Raw genomic sequence first — 16,451 nt, forward strand, 5'->3', positions numbered from 1 at the left:
GATATAGATGGTAGGTAGGTGGGTAGTTGACAGTAGATAGAATATAGATAGATGATAGAAGACTTGTATTTTAAATATTATAGAAATTGGAAACATTGCAAGTAGGGATGACAAAATGAGACTTTAAGAATATAATTTGGCATTTAGCTCCCTCATAAACGGATCTTACTTAAATCCCAGCAGTCGGCAAACAACGTATGTATTCAGTTCAGTCCAGCCGTCATCACAGACGGTGCCCCACTGTCCCTTGTAATACACTTCCAGGCGACCCTCATGGCTGTCTTTTCCACCTGCAAGTCTGATTATCCCATCTGTGATGAAAAAGAGACAGAGAGACTAAGCAAACCAGTTCTCACAAAAAGTCAAAATAGCATTTTCTTTCCACCAGAAACAACACTATATTCAGGTCTCTCCCTAGAACTTACATGAAGATTGTGCCTTCAAAAGACCCCAGGTCACTGAATTGTTTCTGAAGTTTGATGGAATGCATATTTGTCCTAATATATTATTTGCATTTTGTTTGTACTCCTTTTCTCTGAGTAGAAAAATGTATTGTAATACAGTTTCAACGTAGCTATTGACATTTCTCTGCCTTCAATAATATTTCAGAAATTTAATATAACTTTCAATTTCTTTAAGTCTGAATAATATTGGTCATTTAAATTTTAAAAGAAAACAGTAACTTTTTAGAAATAGTTCAAAATTTTAGCTGCAAATGAAAAAGTATTGAAATATGAAGTCAGAAAAAGCTATTCTGGCTAAAGAGTAATTTATCATGTCAATGCATTTATTATTCCTTAGGCATTCATAAATTATACAAAATGGGGCACAATTTCTCTCCTTCGTTCTTTCATTGATGATACAGAACCGAATTTGAATTTTAACAACTCAATAAATAGTTAATTTCTGGGTAATTCTGTCAAGAATTTCCAAGCAGATATGCAATACAATAAATTCATCCCCCAAAAAAGCAGATTTAAAAACCATTTCCACCCAAAATAATCCAAACACCCTCCAGTGAGACATATACATGACCTTGGGTGAAGTTCATACTTTTCAGGAATCTCTGGGATCTTTTAAAGCTAATGAAGTCTCTTAGCAACAGCAGAACAATTATTAATCTCTTATTTATATTTTGCAAAGGACTGTTGCACATATTACCTTATTTAACCATCACAGGAATAATACAAGGCCAGTAGAGCAAGCACTGTTATCCTCATTTGAAAGAGGAGGAAACAGAGGCTCAACAAGATCAAGTGCTCTGGCTTAAATTACATGTCCTAACAAGGGATTGGGGACCAGGAAGCCAGGTCTTCTTTCCTGACCCAAAGCTCTTTCTACTATTAAAAAAAAGTCTCTTATGTATTGCTATTAACAGTAAATATAAATTTTATATTTCTCTTGTATGTAAATGTATTACTTTGCTAATAAAAACAACAACAGCATGTGTTGAACTAAGTGAACAGGACATAAATTCAGTACTTGGTAGGCTCTAGAAAGTTTTTCTTTTGATTTTTTATTTTAAAGAAAGAATTAACTCAACATTTTTTTTCCAAGTTCATTTTACTACGGAAACAATGGATTTGTGATCCCCAACCTCCATTGCCTTTCTTTTCTCCACAAATGTGTAAATATATTCCCACATGTATCTCTTATAATGCATGACATTTTGACAGGCATGCTTTGATTTGGGATAACAGCAAAGTTAACTTGGTCTCTAATAGTGTGCTTTAATCAATGATCCCATCAATCCAGTTTTACCAGCTATAGACACGTTCTGAGAATGAAAACACATTAACAGGTAAATTGGCCAAAATATAGTTATAAAACCTAACATCTGAAATTTATCATTACTTACTGATTTTGATTATTGAGTGCTATATATTGCAATAAAATCATATTTTCTGATCTAACTTTACAGGGTTGTATAGCCTTAAAATGAAAATTTCAGAAATATATATGAATAAGGACATCACATTTTAATTTCCAATTTGGGTTTGATTTTTTTGTTTATTTGGGGACTTATATGCTCATTTGATAATATTAGTTAAATTAAGGCAAAGGGCAGGTGTGGCAAGTCCAAATGGTGCTGGGGCCAAGGGCTGGTATATAATGGGGATAAATCCTTACCTGTTAAAGGGGTACAGGACACACCAGCATCTTCCTTATGACCACAATTATGTTCTCCCCAGGAACTCTTTGGACACTGCTCAATAGAAAGCTCATTTCCGGTACAGCGTACTTCATCCAACATTACTGGGCCAGTTCCTTCTCCAAAATATGCTTGGTTCCATGCTTTGGCAATGCCACTGAACGAAACATAAAAAACATAAGATTTCTGGATTAGATGTCAAAGGTTGGTCTGGCTAGTTTCCTTTGCCCCTGATAAAGACATAGTTATGATTAATCCATGCTCTCCCTTATCAACCCACTCCATAAGCCCTGCATGCTTTCTGTATTTCTTTCGTTGTTTGTTTCTTTGTATATCTCTTAGCATATTTTCAGTTATTAAATGTGTTTCAGAGACTGCTATCTATCCCCCAATAGGTACTCCTCCCTTTCTTCATTAGTAATGGACCCCTAGATTTTTAGGAGGGCAATAACAACCACAACAAAGGCTACATTTCTCAGCTTCCCCTCCTTCTAGATGACTGAGTGTTGACCAGTGGGATGTAGGCCGAAGTGTAACATATCACTTACGGGAAGCGACTGTTTTCCACTACCTCCTTCCTGCTGACTGGCTGGAGCCTAAGAAGCTATCTTAGGTCATAAGGTGCCTTGCTAAGGATGGTAGAAAGGGTCTAGTACCCTCATGGTTGTAAAACTGCCCTACCAGCCTTAGGCTGGCTACCTCTGGTCTCTTTTCTTGAGAAAATAACTAAACTCTTCTTTAAGCTACTATTATCTTGAGTTCTCTGTTACTCTGATACTACATTCTAGAAACCCAGATTTTGTTGAAGAAGTTCGTGATCACCTGTCAAAATGATTAATGACCTCAGAAATTGCATTTTCAGCCTCTTTTAGCTTTTTTGTTTTTAGACTAGAGCATTTATATTTTCAGTTTGATTTTCACTATTATTGTATCTATTCCCCATTGATTATTTTAGTTGCCCTTTACTTATAACACTATAACTATCTTAAGGTTTTTGCAATGAAAATATATTGGAGAAAACTAAGTTTGCTAAATGGCTACAATATCCCATTAATGATAGTATTGGAAGTCAACTTTATAATCAAAAAAAAAAAAGAGATCATTTTACTAAACAATATGGAAGTTTATTCTAAGAAAACACACATCAGAAAAAACCAAAACAGCTGAAAGATAAATACCTCTTTAAATACCATTAAAACAAATGGTATTTAAAAGTTATCACCTGATTCACTTTCTGTTTAAGGTTCAGAGTATGCCAAGAGGAAGGATAAGGAAGTTGTGTAGGAGGAGGTGTAAAGGAAGATAAAAGGAAAAGTAGATTGTTTAAGGAAGATATTTTGGTGGTGTTAAAATTTTAAAACCTAGAATCCTTACACTTGAATCACTACTTGGTATTTGTGATATGAGTGACCTCTGGGCATTCTGCCTGACAAATATCCAGAATTAACAGGACAAACGTGAAAGAAACAAAACAAAGGAATCTTAACACAAATGACTTTGTCTAAACTGTGAATGAATTTTTTTGCTAAGGGAAAAGTAATGACAGAACAGAAAGCCAGTTTCTAGTCCTCTGGAGGGAAGTAATGAATGCCTAGTTAATAGGACTTTTTAAAATAATGTTTTCAGTTGTTTCAAAGCATATCTATATGCCTCCAGAACACAATAGAAATGTACAACATAGTTCATATATTACTGACCATGTCAAAAAGTTTATTCTTTCCAAGCAGAATCCTTGGAGAGGTGGGTATAGAAACAGGTCCTTGGGTTCAAATCTGCACTCTGCCTTTAACAGGCTGTGTTACCATGTGTGCTGGTTTGAATGTATTATGTCCCCCAGAAAAAGCCATGGTCTTTGATACAATCTAGTGGGGCAGGCATTTTAGTGCTGATCAGATTGGAATCCTTTGAGTGTTTCCATGGAGAGTGACCCACCCAACTGTAGGTGATAACTCTGATGAGATAATGTCCATGGAGGTGTGGCCCCACACGTTCAGCATGGGCCTTGATTACTGGAACAGTATATAAGCTCAGACAGAAGGAGCGAGCTTGCTACTGTCAAGAGGGACACTTTGAAGAAAGCACAGGAGCTGCAGATGAGAGACAGTTTGAAGATGACTGTTGAAAGCAGACTCTTGCTCTGGAGAAGCTAAGAGAGGACAAATACCCCAAGTGCAACTAAGAGTGACATTTTTGAGGAACTGCAGCCTAGAGAGGAACGTCCTGGGAGAAAGCCATTTTGAAATCAGAACTTTGGAGCAGACGCCAGCCACGTGCCTTCCCAGCTAACAGAGGTTTTCTGGACACCACTGGCCATCCTCCAGTGAAGGTACCTGATTGCTGATGTGTTACCTTGGACACTTTATGGCCTTAAGACTGTGACTGTGTAACCAAATAAACCCCCTTTTATAACAGCCAATCCATCCCTGTTGTTTTGCATTCTGGCAGCATTAGCAAACTAGAACACCATGGGAAATTACTAAAACCTTCCAGGCCCAAGGTGCTTCCTCTGAACAAAGAGATGATAATGGCTACCTTCAGGGTTGTAAGAACAAAACCCTCTGATACATAGGAGCTCAACAAATGTAAGTTCCCCTTCTCCCTTTTGGCACTGTTAAGGAGTTTCCCCCACACCCCACTGCATCACACCCCACCCCCTACAGTCGATGAATGACACATCTTTCACTGCTAAGCAATTTATCTAGATACCACTTGGTATTTAGTTTAAATTAACACCATAGTTTTCAGCTTTCCCATTCCCCAAAACTAAACTTGGAGGACTAGTTAAAAAGAAGGAATCATTTACAATCTTAATAGTTTCTGATTTTTTTTTTTTGTAAATTTATTTTATTTATTGAAAGAAATTTTATGAGAATATTATGGAAGTAATTTGAGGCCTATAAAACACTAGACAAATTTATGTGTTTTTTTTTTCCTTTAATTTAAAGATTATAAGATGATGGCCCAAAAGGGCATCAAGTTATAGCTTTACACTACTCCATCTTCTGATTCTTGTGGCACGGACATAATCAGATAATTAGAAGCAAAAATTTTCGAGTGGTTTAATGCATATATAGTATTTTACAAAAAAAAAAAAATAGTAGTGGCTAAAACAAAATTTTCTTTGTAATGGAGGCATTTATGTTCCTGGAAAAATATTTTTTAAGCCAAAATGATCTTGCAACAGCAGTCTACTGACTGAAGAAATTTAAATGTTTTAAAGATGACTTATAGTGGAATAGATGTCCCCTCCCAAAAGAAAATATTTTCATGCAACATTTACACTAAATTGAACAAGGGAACAGTTTGAAATCCACAGAGAATAAAACTCTAAAGCTATGTATTAATTGCAAGTACTTATCAGAATTTGGGGGTCTTGAATAATTGAAATATGTTGTGTCAAATATGTTAATCTTTATGCAAATGTTGGTTTAAAGAAGAAAGGAAATGCTTAAAGTGTCTGTGCCTGAGACCAGTGGCTCCTTTTTAAAGGGAGGAGCTAAGATGAGAAAGAAACAGCCCTAGATGGTGGCTCTAGAGCAGAGTTCAACAAACCATCACCCATAGATTTGACCATTTTTTTTATGTGGCCTATGAGTTAAGAATGGTATTTGCATTTTTTAATAGTAGAAAAATTCAAAAGAAGAATACATTTTGTGACATGAAAATCATATGCAATTCTAATTTTACTCTCCAGAAATAAAGTTGTATGGGGAAAAAGCCACACTCATTCCTTTCTTATTGTCTATGGCTCCTTTTGTAATAGAATGGCAGAGCTGAATAGTTGCAAAGTCTAAAATATTTACTGTCTCCTTGATACCAATCAAAAGCAGTAGGGTCTCTGCCAGATGCACTCAAATGACCAATTTCTGAGACACCAGGGTTTCAGAGAAAGAAAGAGGAGATCAGAGAGCCTATCAGCCTAAAAATCTCTCTTCCCAAACTTCAGTAATTCTGTTTATTTTATAGTATAAAAAGATGGGCAGGTTTTAGGATAATGATCACAATGGCTCAAGGTGACGAGGTTAGAGATGATATAATTACTGAGCCTGCAAACATTGATTACATGCTCAGTCCCAGAATGTATGTAAGAAAATAGCAGCCTTAAAATGATGATAGGCATGATTTTTAGTATTATAATGAGGTATCATTCACTTACAGGTTAAAGTTTAAGCTACTGCACATATCAGGTGGGCCCATTTTGATTAGATCTAGTTCTGTCTAGCAAGATAGTTTTGGAACTGGGATGGGTTAGTTCTGGCCTGACTCAAGGCCCTTCATTAATAAACATTAGGGGCCATCCTTAGTGATCCTAAGACTCTAAAGTTGAAAAACAGGACAAGGGAGTACAAGTGAAGGTTAGTCACAAAGTTTTTACAATCACAAGATAAAGGCTGTATAGTTATACAATCATTATCAGAGATCAAGGCAGCTGGGTTACAGTTCAGAGATTTCAGGTATTTCCCTCTGGCTATTCTAATATACCAGAAAGAAAAAAGAAATATCTATGTAGTGACTCAGTAATCATAATCATTTCTTAAATCCCAATGTCTCAGTTATATGGTCCTTGATAGAAAAGGTTTGCCGACCCCTGCCCTACAGGAGAGAAATTAATGAAAGCTCATATAGAAACTGAACTAGAGAACACTCAGAGTTGGAGAACAGAGGAGGAGGAGAGCTGGGGGAGACAGGATGACAAATGCAGGTCATGGAGCAGCCAGTTAGGAAAGCTTTAGAGAAAGGCAGGGAAACAGCCTCCTTGGATCTTTGCCCTGGGATGAATGCCAGGAAAGAGAAAGATCTATTAAAGAAAATTTCAGTGGGCTCAAATTAGCCAGGCTGAGGTGCTAAAAGGAAACGGAGACCAGTATGGGAATTTAAAATTCGATCCTAAGCTCATAACAGAAACAAAAAATAAATTCCAGATGGCTTGAAGACCTAAGTATTGAAAGAAGGTAGGAAGGAAGAGAGAGAGGGAGGGGAAAGAAATAAAAAACTAAAAAGTTATTAGGATAAAATAATAGGAACATAGTTCTTATAATCTTGGGGATAGGAAGATTTCCTGAGCAACATAGGAAATCCAGAAGTCAAAAAATAAAAAAAGTTACATTTAACCATGTACAAATTTAAAACTTCTACATAGCAAAATACACCATAAACAGAGTCAAAATCAACAGGCTGGAAGGAATATTTGTGATGTATAATAGCAACCAAAAAAATCCCTTGAAATTATTATATTATTTTATAACAAAAGACAAAACAACCAATCTACAAATACAGAGCAATGCATAGTTCAGCCTATTCACAGAAGAATTATCCATGGCCACTGAACATATGATAAACCTCATTAGTGGTCAAATTCAAACAATATGTATGCATTTTTTATCTATCGTATTTTCAGAGAATTAAAAGATTAATTTCATTTTCATAGACTACATAGGCTGAAACGCTTTCCCTATGTGTTCATGGGATTCAACTTGTTCTGGAAGCTCAGAGCTTGAGTACTGGAACAGAGCCAGTCCCGCCCTCCCTACACACCATCTGCCAGGAGCAGGGCTCGGCAATCCCACCATTCCCATTCCCCGACCCCATACGGCCTTTTCAGTTGGATTCTCAGGGATTCTGGGCCTGGGTTGGGAGATGAGGGGTGGGGAAGGTGGGGCAGGGACAGACAAGAGCTGTCTGAACTTACCCCCAGGACTTCTAGCCCTGCCTCCTTAGGGTCTTCTCAGTTCTCCCCCTTTCCCTCATTTTATAACCACTTGCTTCCAATCCATTTTCCACACCTTCCCCACAGGGGCCTGGGGCCAGTGAAGTGCTAAGGCCCCTCCTTGCCCAGATCACAGGGCTCACGACTGTGGTTCGTGGTTACCTGGGCAAAGGAGTGGGGGGCTCATCTCGAGGTTTCTGAGTGGGAGAAGCACTATGCACACCACCAGGAATCCCAGAGTTGGCGCCTTGCCCACCTTCGTGGCCTGGGCACACTGTAGTAAGGGGGTGGGGGTGGGGAACCGTGAATACTTGGCCTCTGCCCACCCCCCTCACCCTGCATCCTCGACTGCCTAGCCCCATTCAGTGTTGAGGGTGGGGGGACCTTGTCTTTCCTGCACAGTCTAGGGATTGGGAGTAAGACAAGAGAAGCTCTGGATTCAGCCAAATGCAGGGTTGGAGAGGGAACATGGGGAGCCCCCTGGCCACTCCCTGCCTTCTGAGTGTTTTTGCGTGGTTGAAAATAAACTATACAACACCCCCACCCACCCACCCAAAGGAAAAAACGCTAAAGTCATCCATCGATTGAGAGTGACCCCAGATGGGCTGAGGTCAGGATACGGAAATATGTTGTGCTGCAAATATGTCAATGATTACGTGACACAGGTTCTAGGACAAAGCAAAAGGCCTGATTAGCTGTCTCTGAACCATGTCCCTTCTTTGAGGAAGAACACAGAATGGGAGTATAGAAGCCATTAATTGCACTCTCAAAAATCACCAGATCTTTTATTTTCTTCCTTAAACATTTTTGTGTTTGTCCATTGTTTCATAAATATCACTTTAATGTTCGCACAAAATAATTAATTAAATAAATAATTTTATTTAATTGAAATAAAGTAATCAGGAACTTAAAAACTAATAGAATGAACTTGCAGATAAAAACATTACCCAGCCAACTATGAGGTAAGACAAACAAGGTTTTCTAAGCCAATTTTTTTAGTTTATTATAATTAAGAAGGCACTATTTACATAAATCCCCATTCCTTCAGCCAGTTACTAATATTCGCTGGAGCCCTGGACTGTGCTGGGTTCTCAGGAGAATACCAAAGAAGCTGATGAGCTTGCTTTTGAAGAGATTTTACAGTACTGGGGAAAGCAACATTAAAAAAAAAAAAAGTCGAAGTAAGTGCTATCTGAATTCAGATTCAGCTAAAGCTCTGGGTTCTTTGTCCTTCCTTTATGGAAATTATTCCCACCCACTCCAGCCATGGCAGTTCAGCTGTTCTCATAGTCCCAGTGCTGCCTGCTTTCTTACCCTCTGTCACAGACTAAATCTGTAGGGTAGGAGTGCTCTGATATAAGACATCAAGTTATTATTTTCCATGTAATATTATTTGACCTACATAAAAATCCTCAATATATGTTTGAATTGATTCTGTGTCTGATCCTTACTCAAAACATTCTTAAATCAGTTTAGCTAATCAGATAGTACTGGTTTAAATTTGTTAATTTTCATAGAGAAAGGCCAAATAAATAGTACCATCTGACCAATTCTATCCCCAAGCTTAGGTATGACTTTGAGGTTAACCCACAACACAGGCTGCTGTATTGTGCAAGAAAATTGTTTGTTAGGTTTAGAAAGAACAGTCTTTTTATCGCAAATATCAGTTTGGGACACTTGTAACCTATGGATGAAGAAACTCATCTTTAATTATCAGTATCCTAGTTTTCTCTCCATAAAACAATTCCCTCCATCTCTGACAGTGCTATTTAATGTATATCATACATTTATCATATACAAAGCACTGGTCTAATTCTCTCTAGTACCTGATGATGTCATTATCCCCAGGTTACAGATGAGGAAATTGAAGCCCAGCAGTTAAATAATTTGCCCAAGGTTACAACACTACTAAGGTGGTAAAGCTTGCCTGGGTACAAGGCAAGCTCTGAAACACTTTGCTATCCTACAGCCTCCTGGGGCATTTTCAATTGATGAGTGTGCTAGTTTGGATGTATTATGTCCCCCAAAATGCCATTATCTTTGATGCAATTTTGTAGGGGCAGATGTATTAGTGTTGATTAGGTTGAAACCTATTGATTGTTTCCATGGAGATGTGACTCAATCAACTGTGGGCAGGACCTTTGATTGGATAATTTCCATGAAGGTGTTACCCCACCCATTCAGGGTGAGTCTTAATTAAAACATAGAGCCATATAACATAGCAGCCGTACATGACATTTTAGAGCTGCAGCTGAGAGACACATTTTGAAGACGGCCATTGGAAGCTGACACTGACATTTTGGAGAATGGCCATTTTGAAACGCAACCTGGGAGCAAGCAGACTCCAGCCACATGCCTTCCCAGCTAACAGAGGTTTTGGGATGCCACTGACCATCCTTCAGTGAAGGTACTCTATTGTTGATGCCTTACCCTGGACACTTAATGGCCTTAAGACCGTAACTTTGTAACCAAATAAACCTCCTTTATAAAAGGCAATCCATTTTCTGGTATTCTGCAAATGGCAGCATTAGCAGACTAGAACAATGGGCTAAGGCCCCTCAAATACAGTCTATCTAAAATAAGTTCATTGTCATTTTCTCCCTAAAATCAACTTTCTTTTAGCCCTATATTTATATTTTTTCTAATTAACACCTTCCTATTGCTCAATAGCATAATGTGAAAGAAAAAAATCCTAACTTAGGAACCATGAATCTCAAGAATCTGCCTCTCCCTAATCATGTGGTTTTGGGGCATCAGGTAATCTCATGGCCTCACTTCCTTATCTGTTAAATAAAGTCTCCTTCCAATTCAAGGATTCCATGTACCGGGAATGAAATACTTTTTAAAACTCAATATAAACAGTAAAATAAGAGCAAAAAGATTTTTATTCTCACCACTCAGGAATACAGTTCTGTATCTAATTTTGTAGCATCTGGCTGTCTCCTTTCCTACTCCTCATCTTTTTCCACATCCTAGATTAATCAGATTTAAATCCCTTGAGTACAGTAATTTCCTTTTGCATTGAGGAAGCCTGCCAGCTACCAAAATCCAGACACCAAAAAAGAGGAGGGTCAAAAAAGACAGCATCTCACAAAGAAACTGTAAGTACCACTCCAGGGAAGCACGATGTAGTTTCCCTCCAGGAATTCAACAACAAAAAAACAGGACTGAGACGAAACTTACTTAAGAACAAATCATAAATTGAGACAAACAATTATGCTGTCTGCCATCAACCATATGCCATTAAAAAAGCTACTTCATCGACAAGTATTTAGACTTTAAGAGAGCAAAACAAATTATAGAGGAAAAGGAGTTGTAGAATATTGCTCTAATGCATACTTACAGGAGAACTATAAAATCAAGTGAAGAAAGGTAAATGAACAATGTCAGCTCAAAGCATCAGAGTACTTATAATAAAACCAAATCTCTACAAAGATGAAATGTTAGTTGTTGCATAGACTGGTAGGGGAACTTTGCTGCCTGTACATGTAGAGATATTTTTCCTTTAATCACTTTCCAAACATTAATCCTCTCATATAAATGATATGGATGAGCTTATGCTTGAGAAAGGTGCGACATTTTTTCATAACCTATGCATGTGTTCACCATTAATGTAGTCTTTCTTATGACTCAATCTCTATATTCTTTCCACATAATAGACTATTTGTTAACATGGCCTTTGGTTTAATAACTTCCTATAAGTTAAAAAAAAAAGCTTTGGCTCACAAGAAAGAACTCTACATTACAACACGAATTTTTGGAATAACTTCCATAAATGCAGACGTAATTAATATTTACAATGTGTCATTTAAATTTTCTATGCATTTTTCTAAGCAGCAAAAGCTTTCCTTCTCCTACAGAAATATACTAATAATAAAAACAGATTTGATTTAAATTTAGATTAACCTATACTACAAGTGGTAATATTAAATATGCCATTACTATATCCTTAATGTTCCTATTATTTTTGGCAAAGGCATAGGTTCCCTAGTAATGAACATGGAAATCATTTAGCGCACAGCTGAACATATAGTTGCTAACCCAATGAGCACACATATACACATTTTAGACTGTTTAAAAACATGAAATTCATAGATACAGTTAACTAAATAGAAGTTCCGTGTAGAGGAATAGTGTTTGATGATCTTTCCATCAAATGCTCAGTTTATTTGGAACATTTAATAACATCTTTCAAAAAACAATAGTCCCTAATTAGACTGACCTTTATACCTATATTTATTGTATACTGAACAATGTGTGCTAACTGCCTTATAGACACTAGACCCTATAGATTAGAAAATACCCTTTAGAGGACAAAACAATGACTAAGAGATGTTCTGTAACTTTTCTGAAGTCCAAAAGTAGTATTCAAATCCAGTCATTCTGAGTCCAGAACCCATGCTCATAACTCTTCTGCTACGCTGAGTACAGCAGCAACTCCTGGCAATTTTAGGATAATTGGTCTTGAAATTGATACATAATCAGAACATTTAAAATGCTAACCTCAAAATTTTAATTAATTACAGTTTTCTCAAAAGGATCTGATTTGCCCTATTGCTGCCCTGTCTGAAGTTTATTGTCACAGCAATAAACTTAACACTTCCAGTTAATTAAGTCCAGCTGACTCCGGATTTGCTATGCTTGTTCCTGTTGCAGATGTGGCCTGCAAATTAGCAGTCAGGTCCCAGAATCAGTTACAGGGGGTGGAGGAGATGTAACTTTACAGTGGAAGGTTCAGGCTGACACCACCTTATAACCCAGCACTCAATCTTAGACTCACAGGTGGTAGAGAAAATCAAAGGTGCTCTATGGCTCCTGAGGAGATGCAAGATGAGAACATATCACCTGTGATAATTTCTAGCCAAAATGTTTACTTCGATCTAATCAAGCCTTTGGACCTCACTTCCAATTTCAGGAATTAAAAGAATCAGAACACTAAACTAAATGACATCAGGAGGAAGAAATGAAACAAACCCAGAAATTCTCCAGAACTGTCCTGGTCTCTTCAAAAGTCAGTGTTGCCATGAAAAAAAAAAAAAAAAAAAAAAAAAGAGGCTTTTCTAGATGAAGAAAGGCTTAAGGCACAGGACATCCAGATGCACTGCATGGTCCTGGACTAAATTCTGCTTTGTTCAAACCAGGTGTAAAGGACAATATGGGAGCAATTAAGGAAATTTGATTATAATGGAGTATTAGACAATGTTAAGAATGATTGTCAATTATATTAGTTGTGATAAAGATAATTGGGCGCAATAGGACAATGTTCTTATTTTTAAGAGATGTGCACTGAAGTGTTTAGAGGTAAAATGTTAAAATGTCTTTACTTCACTTTAAAATACTTCAAAGTAAACAGTTTTGAAAAAGAGAGGAAATTAATTGCAAAAAACATTAGTATATAAGATTCAAGTCTCATAAATCAGGTGCCAGTGTCAAAGATTTTGCTTAATTGAACAAAATGATGCATGGACAGAGAAGCTTTAATCACAAGAGATCTCCTGCACCCCACCCCCCACCACCACATCAAAGTACTAAATAGAATATTTTTTCAAATTTAAAGTAAAATATTAACCTCTAAGAGAGCCTTTAATATAATTTGGAGACACTTTTACCAATGCCAAAAAGACAAACTAGAAGATCCTTAATTATAGTGTAATATTGCAGAATAATTAATATAATTTAGAGACACTTTTACCAATGCCAAAAAGACTAACCAGAAGATCCTTAATTATAGTGTAATATTCCAGAATAATCACAACTGAGGCAACAGGGAATACTGATTTTCATACTGTGATCTTTATTGTGCAAGCTTCATTGCCATACCCCACATGGGAATTATTTCCTTTGTACATTGTAACAGGCAGCCTTTATTCTAAGTATATGCGTAACAAACAAGGAAGCAAAGTTCAAAAGTTTAGCAAATATTTAGGGGAGACAAGTTAAACTTCAATTATAGCCTAACTTCACTAGTACTTCTTCATATGACTTTGGCGAAGTCACTGTCATTGACCACACTAATCATTACCTGTGGGTAATATAAAGGCTACCAATGAAAAGCAGTAATAGGCTTAGCATCTTAAGGATATAAAATCAATGTATTTTGGATACTAACAGGTTAGACCTATGGAGTACACACAAGCTCTCCACAGGGAAACTACAGCTTAGTGCAAAGATCAAAAGGTAGCTTTTCCTGGTTGTTCAAGGAAATGTGCAATTTAAACAAGCAGCACCTGTCTTTGGGCTTGGGAATAATCGATTCACAAAACAAAACAAAGCAAGGCAAAAACAAAAACAGCAAACCTCAGGCCAAGCTGCCTGCAGATCACTTCTGCATCTGCATCATCCCATTGGTCGTCACAAACAGTTCCCCACTGACCAGCATGGAAGAGTTCCACTCGGCCTTCAGACGTACTGCTTCCACCAGCAAGGCGGACCACCGGGAAAGTTGGACCTGTGGAAGGTGGAGTCAGAAAACAGATTAAGCCTATGTATTTAAATTGAGCAAGAAACCTAAGTGGGTTCTATTCCTTTGCCATTCTCAATAATTAAACAATATTTATTAAGCCATTTCCATGATATGGACATACCCACTGTGCCAATTTGTATATATTATGTCCCCCAGAAAAAGCCATATTCTTTAATGCAGTCTTGATTAATCTTTTTGATTAATCTTTTTGATTAGGGCGTGACCTCTTGATTGAATGTTTCCATGGAGATTTGGCCCTGCCCATTCAGGGTGGGTCTTGATTGGTTTACTGGAGTCCTTTAAAAAGAACAACACAGGTCCAGACTCTTGCCAACACTGATGCTTAAAGATACTTGGAGAGGCAGACAGAAGGACATTTAGCTAGGAGATGAAGCCCAGAGTTTGCCTCAGGATATGCTAAAACAGGACCCCCAGGGTCTTAGAGAGAAATGTCCTGGGAGAAAGAAACAAGAACACAAAGGAGCTGAGATAGTTGCTGGAACAGCAACCAGGACCAGCAGACACCAGCTACATGCCTTCCCAGCCAACAGAAGTGTTCTGGACGCCATCGGCCATCCTTCAGTGAAGGTATCATCTGTTGATGCCTTAGTTTGGACACTTTTATGGCCTTAGGACTGTAACTCTGTAACCAAATAAAACCCCCTTTATAAAAGCATTAGCAAACTGTAATACCCACAAATATCCTTAAAATCTATTACAGCAATCCTGTCCAATCAAAACACTCAGAATCAAATTACATTCACACAAATAGCTCTTAAATGGAAGCAGTCTATATCCACATTTCCCCCAACAACCTCACAAACCGGAGAAGACACACTCAAAAGCTGCAGTTTACTGGAAACATGTTTGATCTTTATGCTATTATGGTGGTGACTTTTTTTTTTTAATTTACAGTAACATAAACATTGCCAACTTGCAATTATTAATAATGGCACTTACATCCGTAAGATAATTATTTCAGTACATAACTATTTTTATATTTGCAGAAGTCATTATAATTCATTATAACAGGTTGGTGGATATCATGGCTGTATGTTCAAAAACAATACTAAAAATTCATTTAGGCATGAATAAGTTCACATTCACTTCCTTGGTTAAGAACCATGAAAGGCTTCCTATTGCAAATTCCTCATCATCGTCTATGATGTCCTGATTTAGCCCTTCTCAAACTCTGAGCTTCTCTCTCCCCACCCCTGGCCCCATTCACTAGGCTACAGTCACATCACTCTCTTCCCTCTATCCCATAAACACTCCCAAGTTGATTCTTACCTCAGGCCTCTGTGTTTGCTGTTCTTTTTGCTTGGAATAATGTTCCCACAGATCTCTACATGCCTGCCTCCTTCTCAACACTGAATTGTCAACTCTGAAATGTCCCTTTTTCAGGAGGCCAGCCCAGGCTACTCTAGCTAAAATGGCATCTAAGGGCACTTTCTACATTGCCCAATTGTCTTCCCAGTAGTATTTAATTTTACCTGAAACTGTCAATTGTCTACTTCCTCCCAGATGGAATTGAGGACAGAGATGTTTTTTCTTTCTCTGTATTCTCTTACCTGGAGCAGTGCCTAGTATACAGAAGGCATGGAATAAATATTTGTACACTGCCTGAATGCACTGGCAAGCAATAGCTAAAGAAAGGATATCCCAGACAAAGAACAACAATTAGCAATGTTCATCCATTCAATTCTGTTTAACAGATATCAGGCATCTGCTATGTACTAGGTGCTGCAGAGTGTCCAAAGTGGCATTAGCAGACCCTGCCCTCAAGAAGTTTACTACCTAAGGACATGGATGAAATGAGTACAAATGAGAGATTATCAAGAAAACCCTGCAGGGGTTCAGAAGAGAATGATCTTACTCACAGTTGGGGGATAATTAGGGAACCTCTTATGAAGAAGCTGCTATCTGAAGAGGCCATGAACGATAGATAGGATTTTTTTTCCATTTTTTTTTATTTTGAAATAAATTCAAAGGTATAGGAACAGTTGCAAAAGCAATACTAACCCCATACACAGAACTCCAGCATACCCTGACCCCCCTCCACCAATATCCCAATCCACCAATTTTAACATGCTGTCACATCGCTATTTCTTTCCCTCCCTCCCTCCCTC

The 16,451-nt window shown here is 37.7% G+C and overlaps 1 protein-coding gene across 1 annotated transcript in view; it reads right to left on the minus strand.

Annotated features, from left to right (window-relative positions):
• Positions 1-16,451, minus strand: part of PRSS12 (serine protease 12) — a 127,710-nt gene that overhangs the window by 57,416 nt on the left and 53,843 nt on the right. The window contains 3 exon segments of the mRNA XM_037830550.1: positions 170-311; positions 2,131-2,309; positions 14,157-14,307. Of these exon segments, the coding sequence (XP_037686478.1) occupies positions 170-311; positions 2,131-2,309; positions 14,157-14,307 (472 nt within the window).

Source organism: Choloepus didactylus, chromosome 3, assembly GCF_015220235.1.
Source record: "Choloepus didactylus isolate mChoDid1 chromosome 3, mChoDid1.pri, whole genome shotgun sequence".
NCBI lineage: Eukaryota > Metazoa > Chordata > Mammalia > Pilosa > Megalonychidae > Choloepus > Choloepus didactylus.